Genomic DNA, 22,900 nt, shown 5'->3' on the forward strand with positions numbered 1-22,900 from the left:
GCCTTCTTGAAACTTGGACATTTTATTTTTCCCATGTTTCAATTCTGCACATACTTTGTTAGTTGCTCAGGATATTTTAACTACTAATTTTTTTAGCTTTTTAGAGCTTTGAAAGTCACTCAGCAAACTGATAATTTGAAATTAGTCAAGTCAAATACAAGGCATTATTAAAAGTACTCAGAAACAGAACCTTTTCTGGAAAGACTGACACCTAATACTAATAATTTTATCTTGAAGTCACTATGTAAAGCTCAGTTCACATAGCAGTGGCTCAGATGCTCGGGAAAAGAAATTGCTTGACAGCTTCTTTCCATCCTTTAGTGGGCAAATATCCACATTAGGACTATCACTCATGATGTCTATCTGTATACAAATACCAGACTTGAAAGGATCTGTATTTGGTATTCTACAAATATAATGCATAGGTAGATCCCATTTCCCCATATGTACTTTATATGCAGACATTGTTCCTACCTGAACAACCTTATCCTAAGGAGAATATTCCTTTTAAAAATATTTAAGAACACACATATATGTTAGTTTTTATAATTTTCCTCAGCTCTAATCAAGTTTAAGTGGTGGAAAAATCAACATTTGTATTTAGTTACATTATGCAATGATCAGTTTAGAAAAGCTATGAAAAATCAATTTTTGTGCTGCATGAACAACTTTCTGCTTTGACAATAAACCTCATATTTAGTTTTATAATCTACATCTCAGACAAACAACCTTTTATATAATATAAAGTCAGTAACAGCAATAAAAGCATGCTACTCTGGAAAACCTATGCTATTATTAACCAAAATTTCATGTGTGTGTGGTCATAAAGTACTGGCAACTCTACAAGCTGTAAATAGGACCCAGTGTCATTAATGTGTCTAAAAAAAAGAAAGAAATATTACTGACACTTCAGTTCCAGAAAATACTGCATAGCTTCAATGTTTCTCTGAGTTTTCAAATCTAATCACAATTACAAATCCAGTTATGACATCAATGTGAACCCTTCCAAAGGGAATGGAAGAACAGTAAATCCCAATGGATCTAAGAGTTCTGCAGCAAGGATGATGTAATATATAAAAATAGACAACTCTAACAGAAGCTGCAAGTTGAGTAAATAACACACTGCATGTCATTAATTTTGCATTAGCTTGCCAGTAGTCATTACTAGAAGGATGATGAACTAACAATTTTGTTTTGCTTCAGGTGCTACACAAAATAAAACTATAGCATTGCTCATATATTAACAATAATACACAACATATAATTTGAAACAGTAATAGTCCCTCAGAGCATGGATGAAGGAAGGAAGCTGTGCAGCTAAAAAGGTTGTGCTTTGCCATAAGACACAGAACACAGGGATGGGAATTACTTATTGTCCTTACAGCATTACCAGTGGATGTTCCCATAAAGAAACATCCAACTTCCATACAAAAAAATGGTTAATGGGAACCATCCAAATCATCTCAGACATTTCACATTTCAGATAAAATTACCCCACAATTTTTGTAGTGTCTCACTTCAAAATACACCTACATATATAACACAGTCACACACTTCAGGAATTAATGGTACTAGATGTGTTCAAATACTACAAATACAGTAATTTTGTATTACTTCCTAGTATGATGCACACATTGACTTCACTCCAAATCAGGACTAGATTATCACCATCACAGAATAATTTGTGTGTTTTTGAAATTGCACACTGAATTTTGTAGATGAAAAGCAACTAAACAAATATCCGTCTGGTAAAAGGACACTTGCGCTTGGCAATGTTAAGAACTAGGCCCTTTCTTTCATTAACGGAACAATCAATACACTATATAATTTATTTTCATGATAAACATTAGAAATATTAAATAAATTATTTTATACTATTTTGTTATTAATAGAGACAAATTTGTTTGAGCAAACAAGCACACATTAATGATGCTAACATGTTTAAAACACCTTTGCATACCATGCTACTTCCCATCAGCAGTACACTGCAAATTTAGGTATGCATACAATTATGTTTTGAATTATCATTTTTCTCTTGACATTACTTAAATTAATTTGTTTTATAACAAAGAACAGAATGAGTTCAGTTCGATTTCTATTGAAGTCAGGTAACCTTTTTGCTTTGATTTTGCATAAGGCACACAGCAGAATCTATTCAACTTCCTTCCTCCTTGCTCTTCACATTCTTCCTCTATCTTGAGGAAACTCGGTTACCAGCAAGTTCAAAAATTGAATCTATTTAAATTGATTCAGCTGCCATAACTCATATGAGTCTCTAAAGCCAAAACCTTCAAACATCCTGTGCTCCAAACATTTCTGACGACCAAGCGTACCTGACCTCAGTAATTTGTTTCTCTGTGCATTTTTTTGCCTTTGTAAACAGACTTGATAAATGTAATACTTCCAAGGTCAAGGATGCTTAGAAAATTGTTTTTCCCTCCAACCTTTCCATATCCTTTATACCTTTTTACGAAGTCAAGTTTTCAATGTGTCCACACCTTCTTGTTCGCTGCCCTATCAAATAATTTTCTTAGATGTGGTTTGATTTTTTTTTTACTAAAAGAAAGCTCTTCTTCTTGTTAATGTGAATACTCATGACTGAGTCTGTTCTTTGCTTTTTGTTTTATTAAGTGATCTTGTATTAGAATGAAAGTTCTAGATGATCCCAAAAATCATCAGGAACATTAAAAGTTGCAGCTATTTACAGGCTTAAAAGACTGACAGTGTTCCTTTAAACTGATTTCTTGTGACTGGGTATCTGACAACTGTTCCTACTGATTCAAACTAAAACAACTGAAATTCTACATGTAATAAATATGACTAAGTACACTATTACATTGGCATCAATGTACTATTGAACTTATTATCAATTTATAATGCCTTAACAAGAAAACACTATATCAAACTACTGCAAAGACCATACTCTTGAGAAGCAAGCACATATAAGGTATTTGATGATCATATGTAGTGTGGACCATGGAAAGACATCCAGCAGTATGTATTTTACAACATGCAACATAAAAAAACCATGTAGAGAAGCAATGGTATTAGGCTATTTTTTAACATTAAGCCTCATCCCAAATTATACTGGACATCTATAACCAAGGGGTAAAATTGAATCAGCTTTTTTGAATTCTCATCTACTATGTTAACCACCAAAAAACACTGCTTGTCATTTTGGAAACTTCCACATGACTTCAGCAGCCAAACACAGTGAAGAAAGGGAAACAAACACAGTTTTGCATCAAATTCAGCCAAAAAAATTAAAATTCATGAGTTTTTAAATCCTTCCTAAATGTGACATGATACACAGTAGCTTTGTAATGTAATTTTGCAGACAAAGGAAAAGGCAAATTTGTTTCATAGAACAATCTGAACATAAATTTTCAACCCAGGAACTTTAGACTCTTGGCAGACAATATGAATCGAAATGGTATCAGGAAAAAAGGCTACTTTGTCAATGCTTTGCACTATTAATTTTAAAAGAAGATAGGGGCAGGAAGTTTTCTGCAATTTGCTACTAAATGAGCAGGCTCTAATGTTTTTTTAAAATAACACACATCAAAAAAAAAAAAGCTAGGAAAACCCTTACACTTAATTTTTCAGGGAGTCATGGCTGCAGACAAGACTTGACTCAGTAACATTAGACATGGTTTCATTTCCAGACCTCTTCTCATTTACATTTTCAGTCAACTCCTTCAAATAAAATCCAGAAGGAAGACTTGTCTGCCCTAAACACATCTCACGACAGCTGTCTCAAAACAGTGCATGAGGATAAAATTGTTACATCCTTGTAACTGGAGTGGAAGCCAGGGTTATTGATGGCTCCATGCCTACCACTCTTTTCTTTCCGACACCGGATAAACGGATTGTCACCTCACGTGAATCTCAAGCTGAATGGGATAAGAAAGGCTACTAAAGGCAGAGATCCCTTTTGCAGGGATTTCAGCAGCTGGCTTTAGCAAGCCTGGCTGAGAATGCACTAGCAGCAAATTTCATAAGCCTGTTAACTAATTCAAATCTAGACAGATTATCACAGAGTAAAACACCACACATAATCCTACTGTTCAGCGCTCTCTGCAGGTGCTTCAGCATTATACTTGCAGGTCTACCTGCGTATCTTTAACTATACACCAGTAAGCTTTGATACTTTGCCTTTAGCAAAGTAAAGACTACAGTACAGACTAAAGCCCACATCACAGTTTACATACCAAGTTTAGACAGACATAGACTATCACAAACCAGGGAGTTACAAATTACTACTCTACACCACTGAAGAACAGCATCTTATTTTGGACAAAGTTATTTTTCCTTTATGAACTTGTATTAATTTACACTGAATATGTCATGCATTATATACAGAATAACCAGCTTAGCAACACTCAGACCGAGCATGACTAATTTTTCACAGATGTACTGAAGCAGCCACAAAGTTTACTGGTAGTAAGATATTACAAGGAAATCTGCCCTTTTTTAAATTCACTCCTCAGATGACTATTTAATTTTAAAGTTTTAAAATCAAAACAAAACAAACAACAAACAGTCTAAAGGCAGGAAAAAAGCCATGTAGGTCCTCAGGAGAATGGGTCTACACTCGATTCAGTCAAGTTGCTTTAAACAAGGGCTTTGTATGAAAAAATGAAGTAGCCTGAAGTAAAGATACACACAGAAATAAAATCCACACTCAGAAGTTAAAATCCAATTTCTACTATTAAGTAAGGAGGTGTTAATACTAATCTAGTTAAAGACAATTTCTCACACTTGAGAAGCACCAGGAAAAATTTTCTAGATTCAAGTGAGAGCAACTCAAACTCGTCAGTATTTTTTTCTTTCCTTAAAAAGAACTGATAAATTTTACCAAACTACAAAAGGTGGTAAAAAGGATGCAATTTTATCAGGCTGATAAAACACATTTTTATTTCCATATACTATGAAGTTTCTGTTTTCCTTACCCTAGAAATCAGCAATGCTTGTTCCAAAAGTAACATGCCTAAGTATGATATTCAGCGTCAGATTTCACTTCAAATGATCCTTCAAAAATTACAGTAAGTTATTAAAACACTATGAAGTATTTCAAATGCCTATCATAATCTAAGTAGTACAATATCACTCCTAAACACAGTATTTCACTAACCACAGGTTACTTCGGATCGTGCCACTGAAAAACTGGGGAGCACTGATGGTAATATACATATTGAAGAAAGAGCAAATTTCAGCCTAGAAATCACTCGTCTATGATACTGGAAACATATTGAAATTTGAACCCTCTTAAGTGTTTTAGATAAAGGAATCTGACAATGTGACACAGGAGGACCTTTTAAATTAAACACATTTCCTGATAAAATAGCAGAAGAATTGACCAAAGCAATGTTTGAGGAAAGGGAGAATTTTTAAGCTAAAAAGTAGTTTTAATTTGCTTTCAGCTCTATCACAAGAGATTTCTCAAGCATAACAGTGGGGACATTTAACAGTTTGACAAGACACATTCTTATCAAACATTGTGTTTAATGGATGCTCACTATTTATTCCCTTTGGCATTGACAAATGCAACTGCAAATGCCAGTTAAGTTTAAAAGATGCCACTCAGATCTTCATATTACTTTGAGTGTATTTGAGGTCTGATATCAGGAAAAGCTTCTATATTTTGTTTGGTTTGGTACCATTCCAAGATGCTTGATTTATTCAGGCACATTCTTCTCCCTAGCTTGGCAAGGTCGTCTTTCAAATAATAGCCATTTATGCATACTTTGCTAGGAGTCTACAAAATCCAGCCTCTTCTTACTGAGTCAGTACACATCAGAACGGAAGACAAGCAAGAAAAACCATGACAAATCCTTTTTGTTGCTTCTTTAGTGCTCATCTTGTCACACTCCATTTCCCTCAACTGACATACTGAAGTGTTATGGGGGCCAATTTTTTAAGTCCTCTGTATCATGAAAGAGATACTTAAGTAAAATGTCTGTCAAACACTAAATATTTTATATATACCCTTTGCTTATACTTCTCATTTCCTACAAATCACAGGACATCAAAGCAAGGAAGGTCGATCAAGCTGGGCAAGAGACATTGTGCTGTCAGTAAATTTCGTGTTTACATTTGTATTTTTATATGATAGCGAGATTGTTGAACTAACAAAGCAAAGGCTATGAGGCAATTTTAGTCATAACGTAGCATCAGTATTATGATACCACACTGCAAACCCACAAGTAAATTGTTAGTGGACCATACACAGTAAGTTACAATACCTGAGGTTTAGTGCATTCCTGTGAGCCAAAATGAAATGAATGCCATATAGGAGGAAAGGAAAAGATGAACATTATCAGACATGCCATAGTACATTCCACCACTATGAAGATAATGTTAAAATTCTGTTAAAGAGGGTCCACCATCCTCCACAAGTTGTTTCTATTGCAGAAAGCCATGCCACAACTGAGAGCACTGCATTTCATTTTTAATTCTTGGAAAGTACAGCCATGCATCTGCATTTAAGGTTTACATTTTGCTCTATGTTTTCATGAAGATATAGAAAACTTTCTTCAGAAAATACTGTTTGAAATTTCTGAAGAAAAGCATTCAGAGATTACTGCAAATAAAGCATAATAATTTATCAACAATAAAAACAATAATTCCACATGCTAACTATGGATTTAGGGTAAAACAAAATATAAGAAAATTATACATTGTGAAGACTTTGAGGATGTTATCAAAATGGTTTTATTACTTTGAATCTTATGTACATAACACCTAAACTAGAACACACCCACGTGGAAGAGCAAACCTGAAAACAAATGCATCATATTAAGCCTCTTTCAATTTGACTTTAACACATTATTTACTACAATATCTGAACCTCTGGGGGTTTTTTAAATACTTCTTTCTTTATTTATCCAAAATTAAGAAGTAGTAACAAAGATGACACCCTGACAGATGTTGGTGAAAGAATGTATAGGCAATAAGTCCACAGGATATGTGCTATGTTTCAAATTACTATGTGTTTCGAAAAAAATCCTGCTTTTCTCAGTCAATTTTTCAAGAAATTAAGACCAAAAAAAACCAAGGTCAAGGGACATAAAATAACAATGGAGAAAAAACAATGTAGCCTGTAAATGTATGGATAAAACAACAGAAATAACATTGCTAGTAGAAGTGAATGAGAGAATAACGTCTACAAGATCACCAAATACTGTAAAAATAGGAGGAAATGGACCAGCGTGAAGAGTCTTGACTACATTTTAAAACTCATTTGAGCTTATTTGACTCAATTTGCTTTGAAAAAAAATAATAAGATCGGTCATATGCATCATATTACACTTTGAAAAGCAACATTTGACTGTAACTGCTGAAAATTTCAGAGTTTATTTGGCAATCTCTTCCAACTCAACATGAAATCTTGCTCGCAATGAATTTCCAAACACATACACAAAGCCATTATGAACTTGCACAACAGAACGGCACATGATGGACTTTTGCTCTTAGTACCAGTTAAGCTTACAAAAACTCATCAGGCGTACCTAAAGTGAAATTTATACAACAGGCAAGCTCCTGTGAATGCAAATGGCACTGTGTAATCTAAACATTGCCCTTCTAGAGGTAGGTACAGATCACACTACAACTGCTTGCTAAGCACAATATACACATCTAAATAATATGGACAAAAGCAATTCTTCCTGTAACTCCTATAAAGTACAATACCGCAATTATTTTTATTTTTTTTTTTTTGCAAATAACAGGTCAGTAAAATGTTTTATCTTCAAACCAAATGAACTGGCTTAATCCACATTAAATTTGGAGGCAATTAAAACTGCACTGAAAATTAAACCATTAAAAGCTGTTGTATAAACAAAACCAAATTGTTGGCATAAAATGTAATTATTCAACTCATGAAGAAAAGCCTGTATAATTAGCAGATGTAATCAAACATCTACACGCTTACAGACACACACTGAATATACAGTGAACTGGCAAACAAGTCAAGGAATAAGGATGAAGGAAAAATTGAAAACGCCTACAACTGCCCTGTATCAAAGACAGTATTTTAAAAACTGAAGTATTTAAAAACTAAAGCTCTAATACTACAAATTTATATGTATATGGTTACATTGTGAAAAATTCAGCCCAGCGAACTCAATGAGATTAAATATGCACAAATTTATTTATTCCCATGCCTTTACGGTTCTAGCAGATTTAGAGTCTTAAAGAAATAAATAATAGTCAAAGACAAACAGCTTTTCCAGTATTTTCCTCACAGTTGAAATCAATACCAAGCAAACATATTAATCTAATAGAGTTTTTCTCAGTTTAAAACCCATATAAAAAATTTTATAGAATAAGTTTTAATTATTAGTTTATTTTCATCTCAAGAGAAAGTCTGGAAACTTTCAACATGTACAGATTTCCCCCCCCCAAAAAAAGCAATCAAGTAAAATGACCAAATTATTTCTTTGATGACAGGCCAACTCTGTAGCTCACTAAAACCCAAGTATAAAGGGCTGACACCAGCATAAGTTAATTTAAATTTAACATTTAAGTTCTGGATACCAAAAAGAAATGAGAGATCTAATCAAAGGATTTGGTGTACTGCAATGCAGCACAGCCCTTTTCAGGCAACACCTGTTATCATATACAATGAGTGCTTCACTAACTGACCTTTTAACATAGTACATTAAACTAATGCTACTGTAACTTAAGAGAAAAAGGAAATGAGAACAGAATTGCTTTCACAGTTTCCCATAATGACTGGAAAAAACAATACATGACATTCACGGTCAGAAACACACGTTCACCTCTGAACTAAGATGCAAGCTCCACACATGTTCATTACTGATGGAGCCAAACACATTATTTTAAGGGGAAAGCTCCCTACAGAAGCACACTTTAAAGATACCAGCAAGTTTAGCCATTTTGATTGTGTTATTTTCAGTAATTTTCATGTTTCTATTCTTTTGTGAACAATAAATACAGATAGCTTACCGTATGGTAACCTCTAGGTAAAGGTGGCTTCCCCACAGGATAAGGGTCAACAGTATCAATAATTGTTTGTCGTTCCCCTTTCTGGTTGATTTTCCTAAACCTTCTTCGAGACTGCCTGTGAGATGCTTGACGCTGAAAATATGCCTCGCTTTCTTCCATATAATCAACCTACAGTAGATGCAAGAGGGGGTGTCATTTTCCACAAAAAATAAAAATGTTTCTTGTTTGAAACAACAAATCCTACTTCCAAAAAACAGCAGCTAGTTTTGAATTTCCTGCATTTTCAGCACTAAGAGTGAAACCACTACTAAAAAAAAATAAATATATCAACATGAGTATGAACAGCATCACTGAGTATGAACACTTTTCTAAAAGGGCAGAAGAAAAATTCTCCCTTTCTCACCCTCTTCTTACACTTGCACAAATACAAACATTTCACCACTCAATATCTTGCAGAAAGAAAACCATTAATATTGTTGTTATATTTACTTTTACAGATTTCTTGTAAAACTATAGTTTTCTTGTGCTAGCAAAATACCAGAAGAGTTTGTAGGTTTGTCAGGGTTTTTGCGCTGCTTTATTATTATAGATAAGCAGAGATGCTTTAAAGTATTAATTGCACATTAGTTTAAGTAATTAATGTTTGATTGAATTAAATATATTCTCAGACTAAATTTGAACATTTTTCAATTCTGCCAACTTTACTGGGTGAAGGGAAGGTTATTTTGCTAGCAACATCTGCTGTAGTCCAGTGGCAGAACAGCATCATCTTTGAGGCTCCTGCCAGCTCAGGATGCCTCATCTGTATTTGTATCTGAACAAATACAGAATCAACAGGCTAAATTTTTTATTAACAGATCAGTTCATAATACAGGTATGACAATTATCTAAGCCTTATAGAGATGGCTTAAATATAGACTGTGATATTAAACACTTTTTCCTAAAAAATGACAGTTTCTGTAAAACTTGCAGAAGGTCAGGAAACGTGGTATAACTTGAGGGCTGTAGAAGGGATTAGGTTACTTGTTTGTTACCAGTTTGTGTAACTCACAAGTACAGGGAACAGTTTGTTGTCCCAGTTTCGTTCTCTAAAAGCATACAATTTAGTTGGTTGTAGCTGTGTGAATGGCTGCTTTTATCACTCAAACAATGTAAGCATGTAAGCAAAGAATGGCAAGAAAGTTACGTATGAAATCTTATATTTATTAAATGATCACATGCGAAAGAGAAAACTCTAAGTTGTATTGGAAACTGAAGTGTTACTAAAGCTAGTCTATACAATTTGAAAGCAACTGAGTGAAAACGTTCTTACCACAATCATTTCAGAGGGCTCTAGAACAATGCATTCACATCCACGCCTCATGCTCCCAGCAGAACGCTTGCCAAAACTGAAGAACATAAATATTTCAATTATAAAAGAGATCTGAGCTATAGCACAATTCATAAGCATATTTACATCTTATCCAGATATTGCAAAGCAGAGAAAAAATGTACATACCTCTGTACAATACAAGTTTCATGCGTATGTCCTTCGACAGTGTCTTTGGGTTCTTAATTAGTTAATTAAGAACTATTTTGTATTTACATAGTTCCCTAAGAGTATTTGCTAAATAAGTCTATTAACACTAAAACAAGTGTCAATCAAGAGCTGTCTACTGAAGAGGCATAGTTGATTCTGAACTACATTACAGAGTTTGATCTCGTATCTTCTGACATTACAGTATTAAGTTACCTAAGCTATCTGCATTTCTATAACGAAAGCTAGCTGGAAGACCAAGAAAATAATTAAAAGGTTGATCAACTTCAATTAACTCTTTTCCACTTAAAATAATAAAATAAGGAACATGAGTGTATTCCCAAACTGCATAGATGAGGACAAAAGGTTGTTTTGCCCTTTCATGACACATTCCCACTGCAATGCAATAATTAAACATGATACTATTTTGTTTCCTGCAGGATAAAACAGAAAGGTTTTTTAATTTTAGTTTCTGGAGTACCCTGCCTGTATTAATGAATGTGTGCACCTGCAGGTTTCACTGCAAAGAATCCTCAAAATGCAGATATAAAGGTGGAGTGCAGAGAACCAGTACATAATTCAGTGAAATACAGAACCTTTAGAGTTAGATCCTTAATCCTACACCATCGGAGTAAAAGAAAGGCAGCCAGTTAAAGTTTGTTTATGGGATATGTGATTCCTCCTCTGGGTAGGAATGCCAGGTCAATGCCAGACCTTTCCCATCGCAGACTGGAGGGCAGGATAGACAACAAAATGAGTGGAACTTCAGGACCCAGCTTGTAGTTTGCTGTAACCAACCTACGCTACAGTTTGCAAAGAGGCCAATATAACTATTTAGCCTCTCCCTTTCTTCAATTGGCACCGTGCAACAGACATGGGAAACCTTCCTATCTGAAGTCCACAGGGCAACAGTTTGAAAAACAAACCAGACTCAGTAAAATGGTAAAATCTGAATTTTAACAGATCCTGTAATGCACAGTCATGGTAACACAATGAAGCAACAATGTTTGTGAGAGGTAACTTTTTTAAGCTTTATTTCACATCCCATTCAGAACAGTATATCTAGCCAGTTCATATCTATGCTCCTGCCCCGCCTGGCGATTAGTAGAAATGAACAACTTAACTCGCTACCCCAAAGGCTAATCTCTTGACAACAGCACATTTATAGGCTCAAAAAGAAGGCAGTCAGATATTGAAAAGAAATGCCAGCTGTGCTTATTCATCAAAATAATAATCGCATTTAATGGTACATGGGACTTCTACAATAGAAAAAATTTTCCAGAATACTAAGCTTCTTGAAAAGAAACATTCAATAAAGAAGTCTCTGGACAAAATGCTTATTTTCCTAGAGGCAAACACATGCTTTCTCCTATAGTCCAGCAACAAAACACAGGGTTCTTTACTCTACAATATCATCTTGAATTTTATACAATTTCAACTCCTCTTAAGGACATGAGAAAATGAAGCCATTATATTGACTCATTAGACTTTTGCAAAAGTGGAAAACTTATATTTTGGTCAATAACTGGATCCATACACACAGTTTTTCCTTAAAAACAGAAAGGAGAAGGAGAGAAAGCAAAAAACAGCAATGCAAAAAATGGTGATTAGGAAGTCAATTTATTTGATATTCTAATTGGAAACAAACACAAATATTCTTACCACTTAGAAAACACTTATTGCTGTATTTTTTTTTGCCGACCCATTTTTCTAGTCTCACAGCAAGTACTCATTTCAACAAAAAAAACATATAAACACTCCACCATTTCTTCTTCCTCTATTGCTGACTGTAAGTATCAACTTTAAAACTTCTGCTTGTTGCTAATCACTGCTGACATGCAAAAGTTTCAAGCTTTAGAAAACACAGTAAAAACAAAAAGCTGTGTTTTGGATGTGCTTCTCTATTCTTGAATAACTTGTTTGGATTTTACTCTTCAGCACCAGGGAACAGGCAGTCAACATATTAAGATAGAAGGCATGCATTCAGTTAGTATAAAAAAAAATTCTCGATTTCTGTCCCCAGTAACACGATGGTTCTCACAGCAAATAACCATGTCATTGTTGTACTGCTCAGATTCCTATGACAGCATGAAATTTATCAGAGCAGACAGTGCATCACATGTATATATTATCTTTGACCAAAGATCACAAGGCACTTCAGGCTGCAAATAAACTCTCTAATCTTTGTGAAGTATTGTAGGAAAGAAGACAAATAAATCAAGGCATAAGAAAGTTAAATGACCTTTCAAGTGTTGCAGTTCTCAGACTGCCACACCAGCTAAACCTCCTGATTTCCAATCTCTGTTGAAAATTCATCACCAGTGAGGAATTCACCTAATCAGTGAAAATTAGGGAACTCTCTTGTCATTGTCCACTATACCTGGAAACTTCGGAAGTGTCCATCTCTGACTGTGGTAGAACATCCATCACAGTATTGCATGCCATCTGCTGCAGAATCACACTTCAATACAGGTTTTTGTGTGACACGCAACTCTGAGAAACCCTGAGAAACTACTGGGATCTTAAAGCATTGCCAATCCTGCCGTTTCAATTCCTAAGACTGATGACAAACATCATAACTGAATTAATTTGTCAGAGTTTCACATGAGCAAAAATAAAAGACCAACAAAAAAGGACTTCAGTGGCATTCTACCTGAAATCCCCAGCTGTGGTAACTAGCCACTCAGTAGAGGAAGCCACTAAACAAACTTGATTTTATTGAAAACAAGTTATTTAACACATCAGCAAGCAGTAAGAAGAAGCAAATACCCAACACCTAATACAGTCTGTTTACTGAGTCGATAAAAAAGCCCAAGCTGAAAAGCCTTTTATAAAATTCTTCATGATCAGAACACTGAGGCACTGGAACAGGCTGCCCACAGAAGTTGTGGACTCCCGTCCCTTGAAGTGTTCCAGACCAGGTTGGATGGGGCTCTGAGAAGCCTGGTCTAGTAGAAGATGTCCCTGTCCATGGCAAGGGATTTAGAACCAGCTGATCTTTAGGGTCCCTTCCAACCCAAATCATTCTGTGATTCCTTGAAATACCAGGAGAAGAACTTCATTCAAGGGACCACAAGCCACCATGCAAGCTGGCTTGAGGGATGTTAGGTATCACACAGGAACAGTAGCACCAAATAAAGTTTCAGTGGAAGGGCTGACATTATCTTTATAATATCAGCTCTATTTCAGTAACTTTGAATAGACAATGTTCTTTACAAAATTTTGATGCCAGACTTCCCATAGGAAGTGAGTATGACTACCCAGATTTCTCACAAAACACATAGTCTACATGAGTACTGGTTAGCCAAAATACAGTGTAGAAAGCCTTTATTAGCAAGTTTCAATGGACCAGGGATTTGACAAATTTACTCCTTCCCTTACTGTAGAGTGAGATAAGCTTGTGGATATATGACCCCACTCTAAAGCTTAAGTTTAAACCCCATTTTTGTTTTTAAAATGCAGTAAAGAATTTTACATAATATACACTTCACATTTAGTTGTGTCACTTAAATCAGAATTGTCTTAATACATCTTCCTACCTAAACCTTATTAATTTCAACTTCTAAATATAGCTTGTTTCAACTAAGTCTGTGATATACCTGAAAGAATCCTAGATTTGCAACTATTTTCTCTAGATCAGTGATGTGCATAAGAGAATTTCACCAAAGGAGGTTAAAGCAGTTTAAAGTTATCTTTCCAATTGTAGCTGTCAATATGGGATGCACAGGTTATAACAGTAATTTAGAAAGTCAGAAGGGTTCCCTGGTCAGGGCATTGCTGCCTCACCTAAATTTCCCAAAGAACCTTGTTTTGCAGCAGCTTTTCTAACACTTTTCTTCCCTGCTACCACATAAGCTCTGACTTGAGGTTCCCCAAGTATTAAACTTCACAGATGCTCTCCTCAGTACCTGTCCTAGAGGTAAATTCACTTCTGGAGTCCTTTTCTATCACAATACTTGTATTACATATTGAATTGTATGATGTGACTATAAATCTACTGCAAATAAAACAAAAACAAACAACAACAACAACAAAAACCCCTAACAATGATATACAAAACAATGTTATTTACAGGAATCCATTTTAGAGTAGACAGGTGTTTTCCCCAAGCAACTGCTCCCTAACTACACTATTCCCTTAAACGATTGACAAGTCTAATTTTCCACTTGATTATTCAAAAGCATTATTTCCAAAGAAGTTCATTAATACTAAAAAAAACCCTTTTTCTCACTCTGTGTATTAAAAGCAGATATTTTAATTCATATCAGTCATTCACAATTTCAATTCTAAAGCATTTTTAAATTGAATTTACATTGACCATAGATGACAGTTCCCTTCTCCATAAGTATACTTTACTACATCTGTATCTCAGCTTATAACTCATTATACTCAAAACATACACAGCTAGCTAAAGAACAGATGCATTACAGTTTTCAACATTCTTGTTAACAGAAGACGAGTTTTAAGTGAAAGTTAAGGGTTTCCATGTTTCCCAAGTTTACACTTTCAGTTTTTATTAAAACAAACCACTTTACTATTATAAAAATACAATAGTACAAATATGTCAGTGGTTAACAAAAACCATGAGAATAATTTAGGATCACTGTCTGCATTTATTCCCCTTCAAATTTAATAAATTTACTAATAAAACAAAACAATAAAGTACTTCAATTAAATTAAACATCTACGGTCACAGGCAACACACGAATTTTTATAAGCACCTACAAATAGAGTCAGCCAAAAACTTGCAGATATTGAGGGCAACTCGTTCAATTCTTTCTATTATCATCATGATACTGGAGGACAAGGCAGTTTTCTCCAGACACGACCCATCCATTCCCCCAGGTCCCCAGACATACTTGTACACACACATACAGATGCTCTTTTCAAAGCTCGCAGGGAAGGCAGCAGCTACTGAAGAGGGAACATTTCCCTATCAGCATTCTACCCTGTCCCCTCAACCTGGGCCTCCACATTCCTGCTTTCACATCAATCCAGTTCCCAAATGGAAAGTTATTTCTCAGCACTGGAATGCAAACATATTCACCAAAAGTGATGTAGAATCTGAAGAAAACTCCACTGACAATGAACATCAAGAAACAGGTTTTCAGTGTGAAGTCCTTTACCTCCTTCCTCTTAAAAATCAAAGATCACTCAGAGAAAACTCAATTTCACTAGTGACAACTATTTTGCAAAAAGGACGTACAAAAATTTAGGGTTTCCTCTATAATGTAGTCTTCACTTTGATTTCTTTTGATATTCACCATGTTGCATTAGCTTAAAGTTTTAGTAAAACCACATTTAAGTCCCAAAAAGAAAGTTCCACAAAGTATGGTCATCTCTATCATACACATACTTCAACACATTTTTAAGTGCAAAATATTGTTATAGTTTCATGTCCATGTAAATGCAATATTTTGAACAAAGTTGCTGGTTGAAAATAAAACCTATTTAATTGGCAGTTCCTCTCAATCAAAAAGCATGTTCTATTTAGACATGTTCTAACAAAAGGAAAAATACAAGTAACACATTTTTCTTGTTACTCAAGTTCTTAGAATTTTCTAGAGTACCTGTATGCAAGGAAATAAGTTCTATAGAGATTTTGATTTTTTTGATAAAAAAATTTACAATCTAATTAAAGTAGAAATGTAATGCATGAATATTGTAATGATTTATGCCAAAACCCTAGAAAACAGATATTCAAAAACTTTCTTTGTTCTGAAGTTTTCAAATGGTATATCCAATGGGTTTAAGATTACTGCTGTGCAATATTTGCCAATGCAGAACATCTAAACATACATGGAGATTAAAGTAAACATTATCCCTCTCCCATCTTCACTAAAATCAATCCTTATCTCTTCAAGACTATATATAAATATATCTGTAAGCACAAGTCTGTGCATAGTTGAGTTCACTTTCTCAAGATTTTAATAAATTCATGATAAAACCAAATCTTAAGTTATATAAACCCAATACATCCAAGCTCTTTTTGTGAAAATGACATTGCTTCAGTTGACATCTACATTTAGGAGAATCATAGAAAACTACCAAAGTGAAATACAGAGGTATTGCATGAAGCATATTTAGAATTTGAAGTTATGTAAGCTGAAGTGTCTTCATTTGCTTTTAGGTAGCCCTCATCCTAAAAATGCTATTACTACCATCACCGTTTACATACAAGTACTCTCTACTGCATTTCCCATCTTCCCTCTACCCTCCACTTCTCAATCTCAGAGCAGAGAGGAGTCTCCGTTCCTTCAGATGGATCATTTGCTGCATGTCCCACCTGCACACACCACTTGCCACAGCAGTGCCATGACCTCAGCCATGACAGGCACTTGCTTTCCATCACTGCATTTTCTGATGACTGAGAAGCAAACATAAGGAGAATGTCTGGTCTCTGACAAATCCCAAAATCAAGTCTAATGTAATAATCAACATTTAACTTAGAACAACATCAAAATGTGTTAGATTTAGTTCTAAAGCAAACTAGTCACACCGAATTCTTGGATGAAATATAGAGCAGTATTTAGTAGATGTCTGGATGGGGGAAAAAATGGGGACTATTTTCTATTTGCCATTTAGGGAGATAATAGGGGTTTCAGTCAAGTTCCTTCTCATGTATGGTTTTTTATTAAAAAACATCACATTTCACTTTGGTATGTCCAGATTAGAACGAAAAACATGAGTACCTCAATATGGTTTTTTCTAGCCAAGTTGGGTTTAGATGGGTTTCACATCAGTGTGCTGACCTCCACCCAACTCATCCTTGCCAGGGATGAAAAAGAAGAAAGTAACAATTTAAAAGCTCGTATACATGCATAAGACATTCCCAGAGGAATGCTTAAGCGTTCTGACGAAAACTAAATTTGGCATGGCCATTTCCTGACCCCTCAGAAAAAAAGGCAGAGCCTTTCATGCACGCAGAGCCACTTCAATGCAAACAGCTCTCCACTGGGGATGATGCGAGGAGGGAAGGCAGCAGCGGGTTTCCCCACACTTAAAACTGCACACTGGAAACTATGAAATCAAGAGTTTGTCAACTAAAAACGGGAGATCATTATACGGAACATGAAATTAGCTGATAATATAGGCTGACTTCTCCAATTCTCATGTGAACTAGCGTCTGTCTTTTAGAAAAAGCAAGTAAAGATGCAAGTGAAACCCAAACTGCTTTTGATTTGTAATAACTAACATTCTTAATTCAAATGTGGTGGTCATCTTCATATCACAATAATCACTAGATTCTCAATGTTATTGTATTTTCTCTACGTATTTTCTCTACGTATTTTCTCTACGTATTTTCTCTACGTATTTTCTCTACGTATTTTCTCTACGTATTTTCTCTACGTATTTTCTCTACGTATTTTCTCTACGTATTTTCTCTACGTATTTTCTCTACGTATTTTCTCTACGTATTTTCTCTACGTATTTTCTCTACGTATTTTCTCTACGTATTTTCTCTACGTATTTTCTACATATTTTGTCTACATATTATTTTTCTCTACATATTATTTTTCTCCATATTATTTTTCTACATATTATTTTTTCTACATATTATTTTTTCTACATATTATTTTTTCTACATATTATTTATAGCAGGTTTTTCCAACAAGAGCAAAAAGCTGCTGCACAGAAATGCTTTTCAGCTAAAAGGAAAACTGAAATGCTGGCAAGTGGAATATAAGTTGAAGAGGCATTTTCAGACCTGTCACTACTTGCAAATCCTGGAGACATGAGCTCACTGCATACCACGGATAAGGATGATTAGACTTATCCAGTGTCACATGATAGCGTAGATGTTTACAGTCTCAGATACAACAGTTCATGTGTCAGCGAAGGGACTCACTTGCAACATCACAGCTAAGTACACACCACTTAATAATACTTTGGGAGGAGTGTTTCACAAGAGACAAAAGCCTCAAACATCACTGTAGATCCTTGCTTGACTTGGGACCCAAACCGCCTGCTGCCTCTGGGAGAAGAGGAATCTCTCATAGGGCAATAACCCTGGTGCTGCAGCAGGAGGGTGTACAGGTGGGAAGAACCCAGCAAGCCAGACAGAGAGAATGCCTGACGACTAACCAGACCATACTAAAATCATAGAATAAGCACATTTATAGTAAATTAATGTTTTAAATTTTGTGTGTGAAAAAACCACTAAAAGTGTGTGAAAGCTCATCTGAACTCCAGCTGAAAGCTTTAGTAAACTTCTTTAGTATTTTGAACACATTTAGTTAGCATCCTTAGAGATGACAGACTATAGTGCTGTATCTACATAATACTCATAGGGATTTATTTCTTATGCAAATGCAACACAGATCAGAGGTTGCATTAATCTGTTAATTTAGAGTTGACTACTGCAAGCACTTCAAAAGAAGTTCCTGAAAACCCACAGTGAATAATTTGAAATTAGTGAGATTCTCTGGAAGTAAACCTCCAGAAAATCCCTTCATTCAACCCCTGAAACATATGCCTTATGATCTTCATACAGTTTTCCTTTTAGAAAAGGGAAAGTTTTGAGAAGTGTGGTTAATTTTAAAATTTTACCTGGTTATAAGACTGAGTATGGTAGCAAGTTTGACCAGTTTAGGTTAAAAAAAATTAAATAATTGTGTAAAGATTCACATTTGTTCCTTCTCACTTTATCTTCTCATAATGCAACATTAAAACTAAAACATTAAGCTGAAACACGGTTAAAAACCCAATCTGAAAAAGTACTGTTAAGAATAAAAAATTGTTTTGCAAATTTACTGTAACAAAGGTAGATGCTCAGAGCCTTTATATCAAGAGGTGATCCTGAATACTTTTTAGACTAGAATACCACTTAAAATTCTTCTAGGACCCTTTCATTTAGACATATGAAATCTTCATATATAAAAAAAATAAATGAGTTGATGACATTCTCCTGTTGAATTCAAGATCTGTATTCATAAACTATATACACAAAATAAAGAAACAAAACTGGACAACTGGAACCTCCTAGTAGAGGCAACAACAAAATTTAGCTTGTTGCAGCAGTTCTGTTTTGCTTCATCTCTAGCACAGAAAGACAGAAGGCAGGTACTTCATCAGAACAGCTGAAAAAAGGTCTTTCTTTGGGAAAAATTATACTTATTTTTAAATTAGAAGTTCTCGTATTATTTTATCTCAGAAAACATTCAAAGATGAAAGGTTTTTTCCTAACCTACTTTTTTTTGTTGTTCCTTAAAAAAATAAATAAATAAATGGTTTGAATAAAGACAGCTTTGCTTATGCTTCTTGCTAATGACGTCTGTGTTGCCATGGAGATTACTGTGACATCACAAGAGCTACATAATGGTCTCAAAGAATAAGAAGTTGTTGGAAAACATTACTTAAGAGGCAAGACCTCGTGTGAACACAGTTTGGCTTATTAACATTCATGAAATTCACTAAAACAGAGGAGTATTTTTCCAATGTCATACAAAGACTTCAGATGTTAGATTCTAAATGAGGGGTTTTTTACATTGAAAAATATAGAATAGGCATTTTTAAGTCCCCCTATAGACCTTCATAACTAAGATATTACAAATTTTTAGCTTCTTTACATAAATAAAATAAAACAACCTGGCATGTCATCTAGATTTTTAGTAGTGAAATAAGACCATGTATATTGACATTTTCCACATGCATTTATATGCTGAACTCAGTCAATACAACCAATTCACTCACATGGAGAGTTAAACACATGACCTCAATTAGTAGTTTATATAAATCTATTAGAACAAAACAGATATATTAAAGACAAATTTGTAAGTTTGTAAATGAATAAACAAAGTAAAACAGTGGAGTAGTACTGACAATTTTGTTTTAGCTATTTATATTATAATTTGAAAATAAATTCTCCCTCACTTGACTTTATGTCTTGTATCCCTGAATTTGTTTTTCAGAAACATTTGAAAATTTTAGCATCACTTGAAACTGAGACATTTTCAAGTCTTTAATAAAATGTTATTCAATACTGTAGAAAAGATCATTTGTAGCGGAATCAACCTAAAAACAAAAACAATACTTCTGATTCCTTCCACTTTTTCCACAGTCCTCCAAGTACATAAGTAAAGGTCATTACTTCAGCTTACCAAGATTGTCCTTCACCGAAAATCATCTGAGTTTCACAAGAGGTAAAGAAAAAGCAATGCTCTCTGTCCCCTTTCTCCACATGGTGGTACTTCTCTCTTTTTGGTATTCTTTATGCTATTTTTGCACACTGTTCATTTTGTTATTTTGAGGTAAGCAATGACCAGATTACTTCAGTTCATTACACTTATAAAACTTGTCCGGAGACTCCGAGAGCACATAAAACTAACATGGACTTCCTTTTGACCTCAGCAAGAACCTTATAATGCAGTTTTCTCAAGTAACTGAGGAGGGAGTGGATGTTTCGCAGGTTTGTACTAAAATTCAAAACCTTAAATATTATTAAATTGAATCAGAGGTAACCTTCAATCAGAAGGAACAGATTACATAACAGGTCATCTTACCAGTTGCCATATCAATTCTGAAAGCAACAACTTTCTTCTGATAGATACCTTTAATTAGCAATGTAAGCAGTAGTGAATATCCCACTATAACAGGTCTCACATTTAATAACCACTTACTTTATTACACAGAGAATTTTCCCCTCCTTAGTTTCTCAAAAAGAACTCTCAATTTTTAGCCATAATTAGCCAACTTTCTAACATTTAAAGAAATGGGATGTGAGAGTTGGTATCATTCATAGATGACAAACTTTGTATTGCCTCTATCAGCTACCTTAAAGGATTCTCTCCTTTCCTCTGCTTTCTTTCCGCTCAAAGACTATCCCCCATAAATCTAGTTTGTTAAACCCTTCTCCTTAATTTTTCCTTAAGGTTCTTTTCAGTTACTCTGAGCTATTAAGATACATTCATGCTTACACAGAAAAAAATCTATCTCAGTTTTTGCTTTTCGTTGGCATTAGCTATACCCCACTGAAAAATTTTCATTATACTTATTCTGTGTAGCAAATGCAAAAATAACCTAAATTGGTTCACAGGCAAAACTCCCCATAAAAGCAGTGGTCTGGATTTACAATGTAACGTACTTTGTTTTTATGTTCCACATCACAAATTCATAAGTGTAATTTTGTCATTAAAGTAGATACCTTTAACTAAGTACTTTTACACAACCTCAGTTTCAATAGGAAAGATAAATTCCATTGATATGAATAAAGTACAACATAAGAAAAGTCTACCTTATTTACTTATTTTAAAAGTGGCAACAGTGGCAAGAAATGCCGTCTTGACTGAGCTTACAATTACCATGTGCGGAACAATGAAAAAACAACCAGAAAAAGAATTCTTGAATCTACAAGCTCTGCACTATCAATTCACGGTGTCTCTCCTATAGAAAACCTAAGAAATTGTACTGAACATTCCACAAATGCACCTGAGCACCAGCAGGTGATCCAGGTCATCTCGAGTCCATCATCATGTCTTTTGTGTGGAAAGAGATAGAAGTCTGTAGCTCTAGTATATACATCTAGAAACTAGTATAAGGTTTGCATTTGTGAGAGCTTCTGAAACTGGCTTTTCTCCTACCATGAGCATTTCCCTTCCTAAAAGCCTCCCTCACTTTAAGAGGAATCAGAATTACTAAGGCTCACTTAAAACTTATTCGGGTCATTTGACACTTTCTGCTTCATTGTTACCTTCTCATCTCCTCATTACAAACTTGGAAGAAAGCCTGGTAGCGCTGGACACACTACACTAAATTTCTATTTTTATTTTCAAAAGTTGCCAGCGTAATAGATTAAGTCTCTCATATTTTATCAGCTCTGCAAAACCAAAATTCCAGTAGCACTGAAATATGACAGGAACAATGCCAGATACCAGGTAATCTCATCATTTAGGAACTGTCTCCTATTTCCCAGCACTTCAGATACTGGCAGTACACTTGGAAAATAACCAGTTTCAAATCTCAATGAATTCTTCAATAACTCAGCAGAACAGCAGATGGATGGGATAAAAGAAAAATTAACTGTAAAAATAATTTTAAGTATTCATATTTAAAAAAAAAAAAGTACACAAATTTTTTCAAACTGTAAGGACAATTTCAGGTGACATGACTGGTACAAGTAGCCTGTGTGCTGCATCACAAACATCGCTGAAATAGCAGGTGACATCACAAGACAAAGGTCCATCAATTTATGGCTCAGCTAATTCAGCTACAGTCAGAGTTGACTGTGTTTTAAGTGATGAAATCAGATTCAGAGAGTTTGAAATACTCCCTGCATGCCCTCCCTTCTGGCCAGCCCTCAGGGAGCTTAGTTCAAGGACAGAACCATGGCAGTTCCAGCTGCTCATGAGGAAGGCTACAGTGACACATATGAGCAAGCGTTGTGCTTCACTGATAACAACGACCATGATACCAACA

General features: G+C 34.8%; 1 protein-coding gene across 2 annotated transcripts in view; it reads right to left on the bottom strand.

The window, feature by feature from the left end:
• RAPGEF2 (Rap guanine nucleotide exchange factor 2) overlaps window positions 1-22,900 on the bottom strand; it is a 179,049-nt gene that overhangs the window by 81,052 nt on the left and 75,097 nt on the right. The window contains exons 5-7 of one of the 2 annotated variants that reach the window (XM_027747966.2): window positions 10,283-10,358; window positions 8,971-9,138; window positions 6,246-6,263 (exon numbers count right to left, since the gene is read on the bottom strand). In XM_027747966.2, coding sequence (XP_027603767.1) covers window positions 6,246-6,263; window positions 8,971-9,138; window positions 10,283-10,358 — 262 coding nt within the window. The remainder of the gene's footprint in view (window positions 1-6,245; window positions 6,264-8,970; window positions 9,139-10,282; window positions 10,359-22,900) is intronic. The other variant, XM_027747967.2, reaches the window with a different exon arrangement.

The sequence above is a fragment of the Pipra filicauda genome, unplaced genomic scaffold, assembly GCF_003945595.2.
Source record: "Pipra filicauda isolate LSUMZ 115617 unplaced genomic scaffold, ASM394559v2 scaffold610_size221990_pilon, whole genome shotgun sequence".
Classification (NCBI taxonomy): Eukaryota; Metazoa; Chordata; class Aves; order Passeriformes; family Pipridae; genus Pipra; species Pipra filicauda.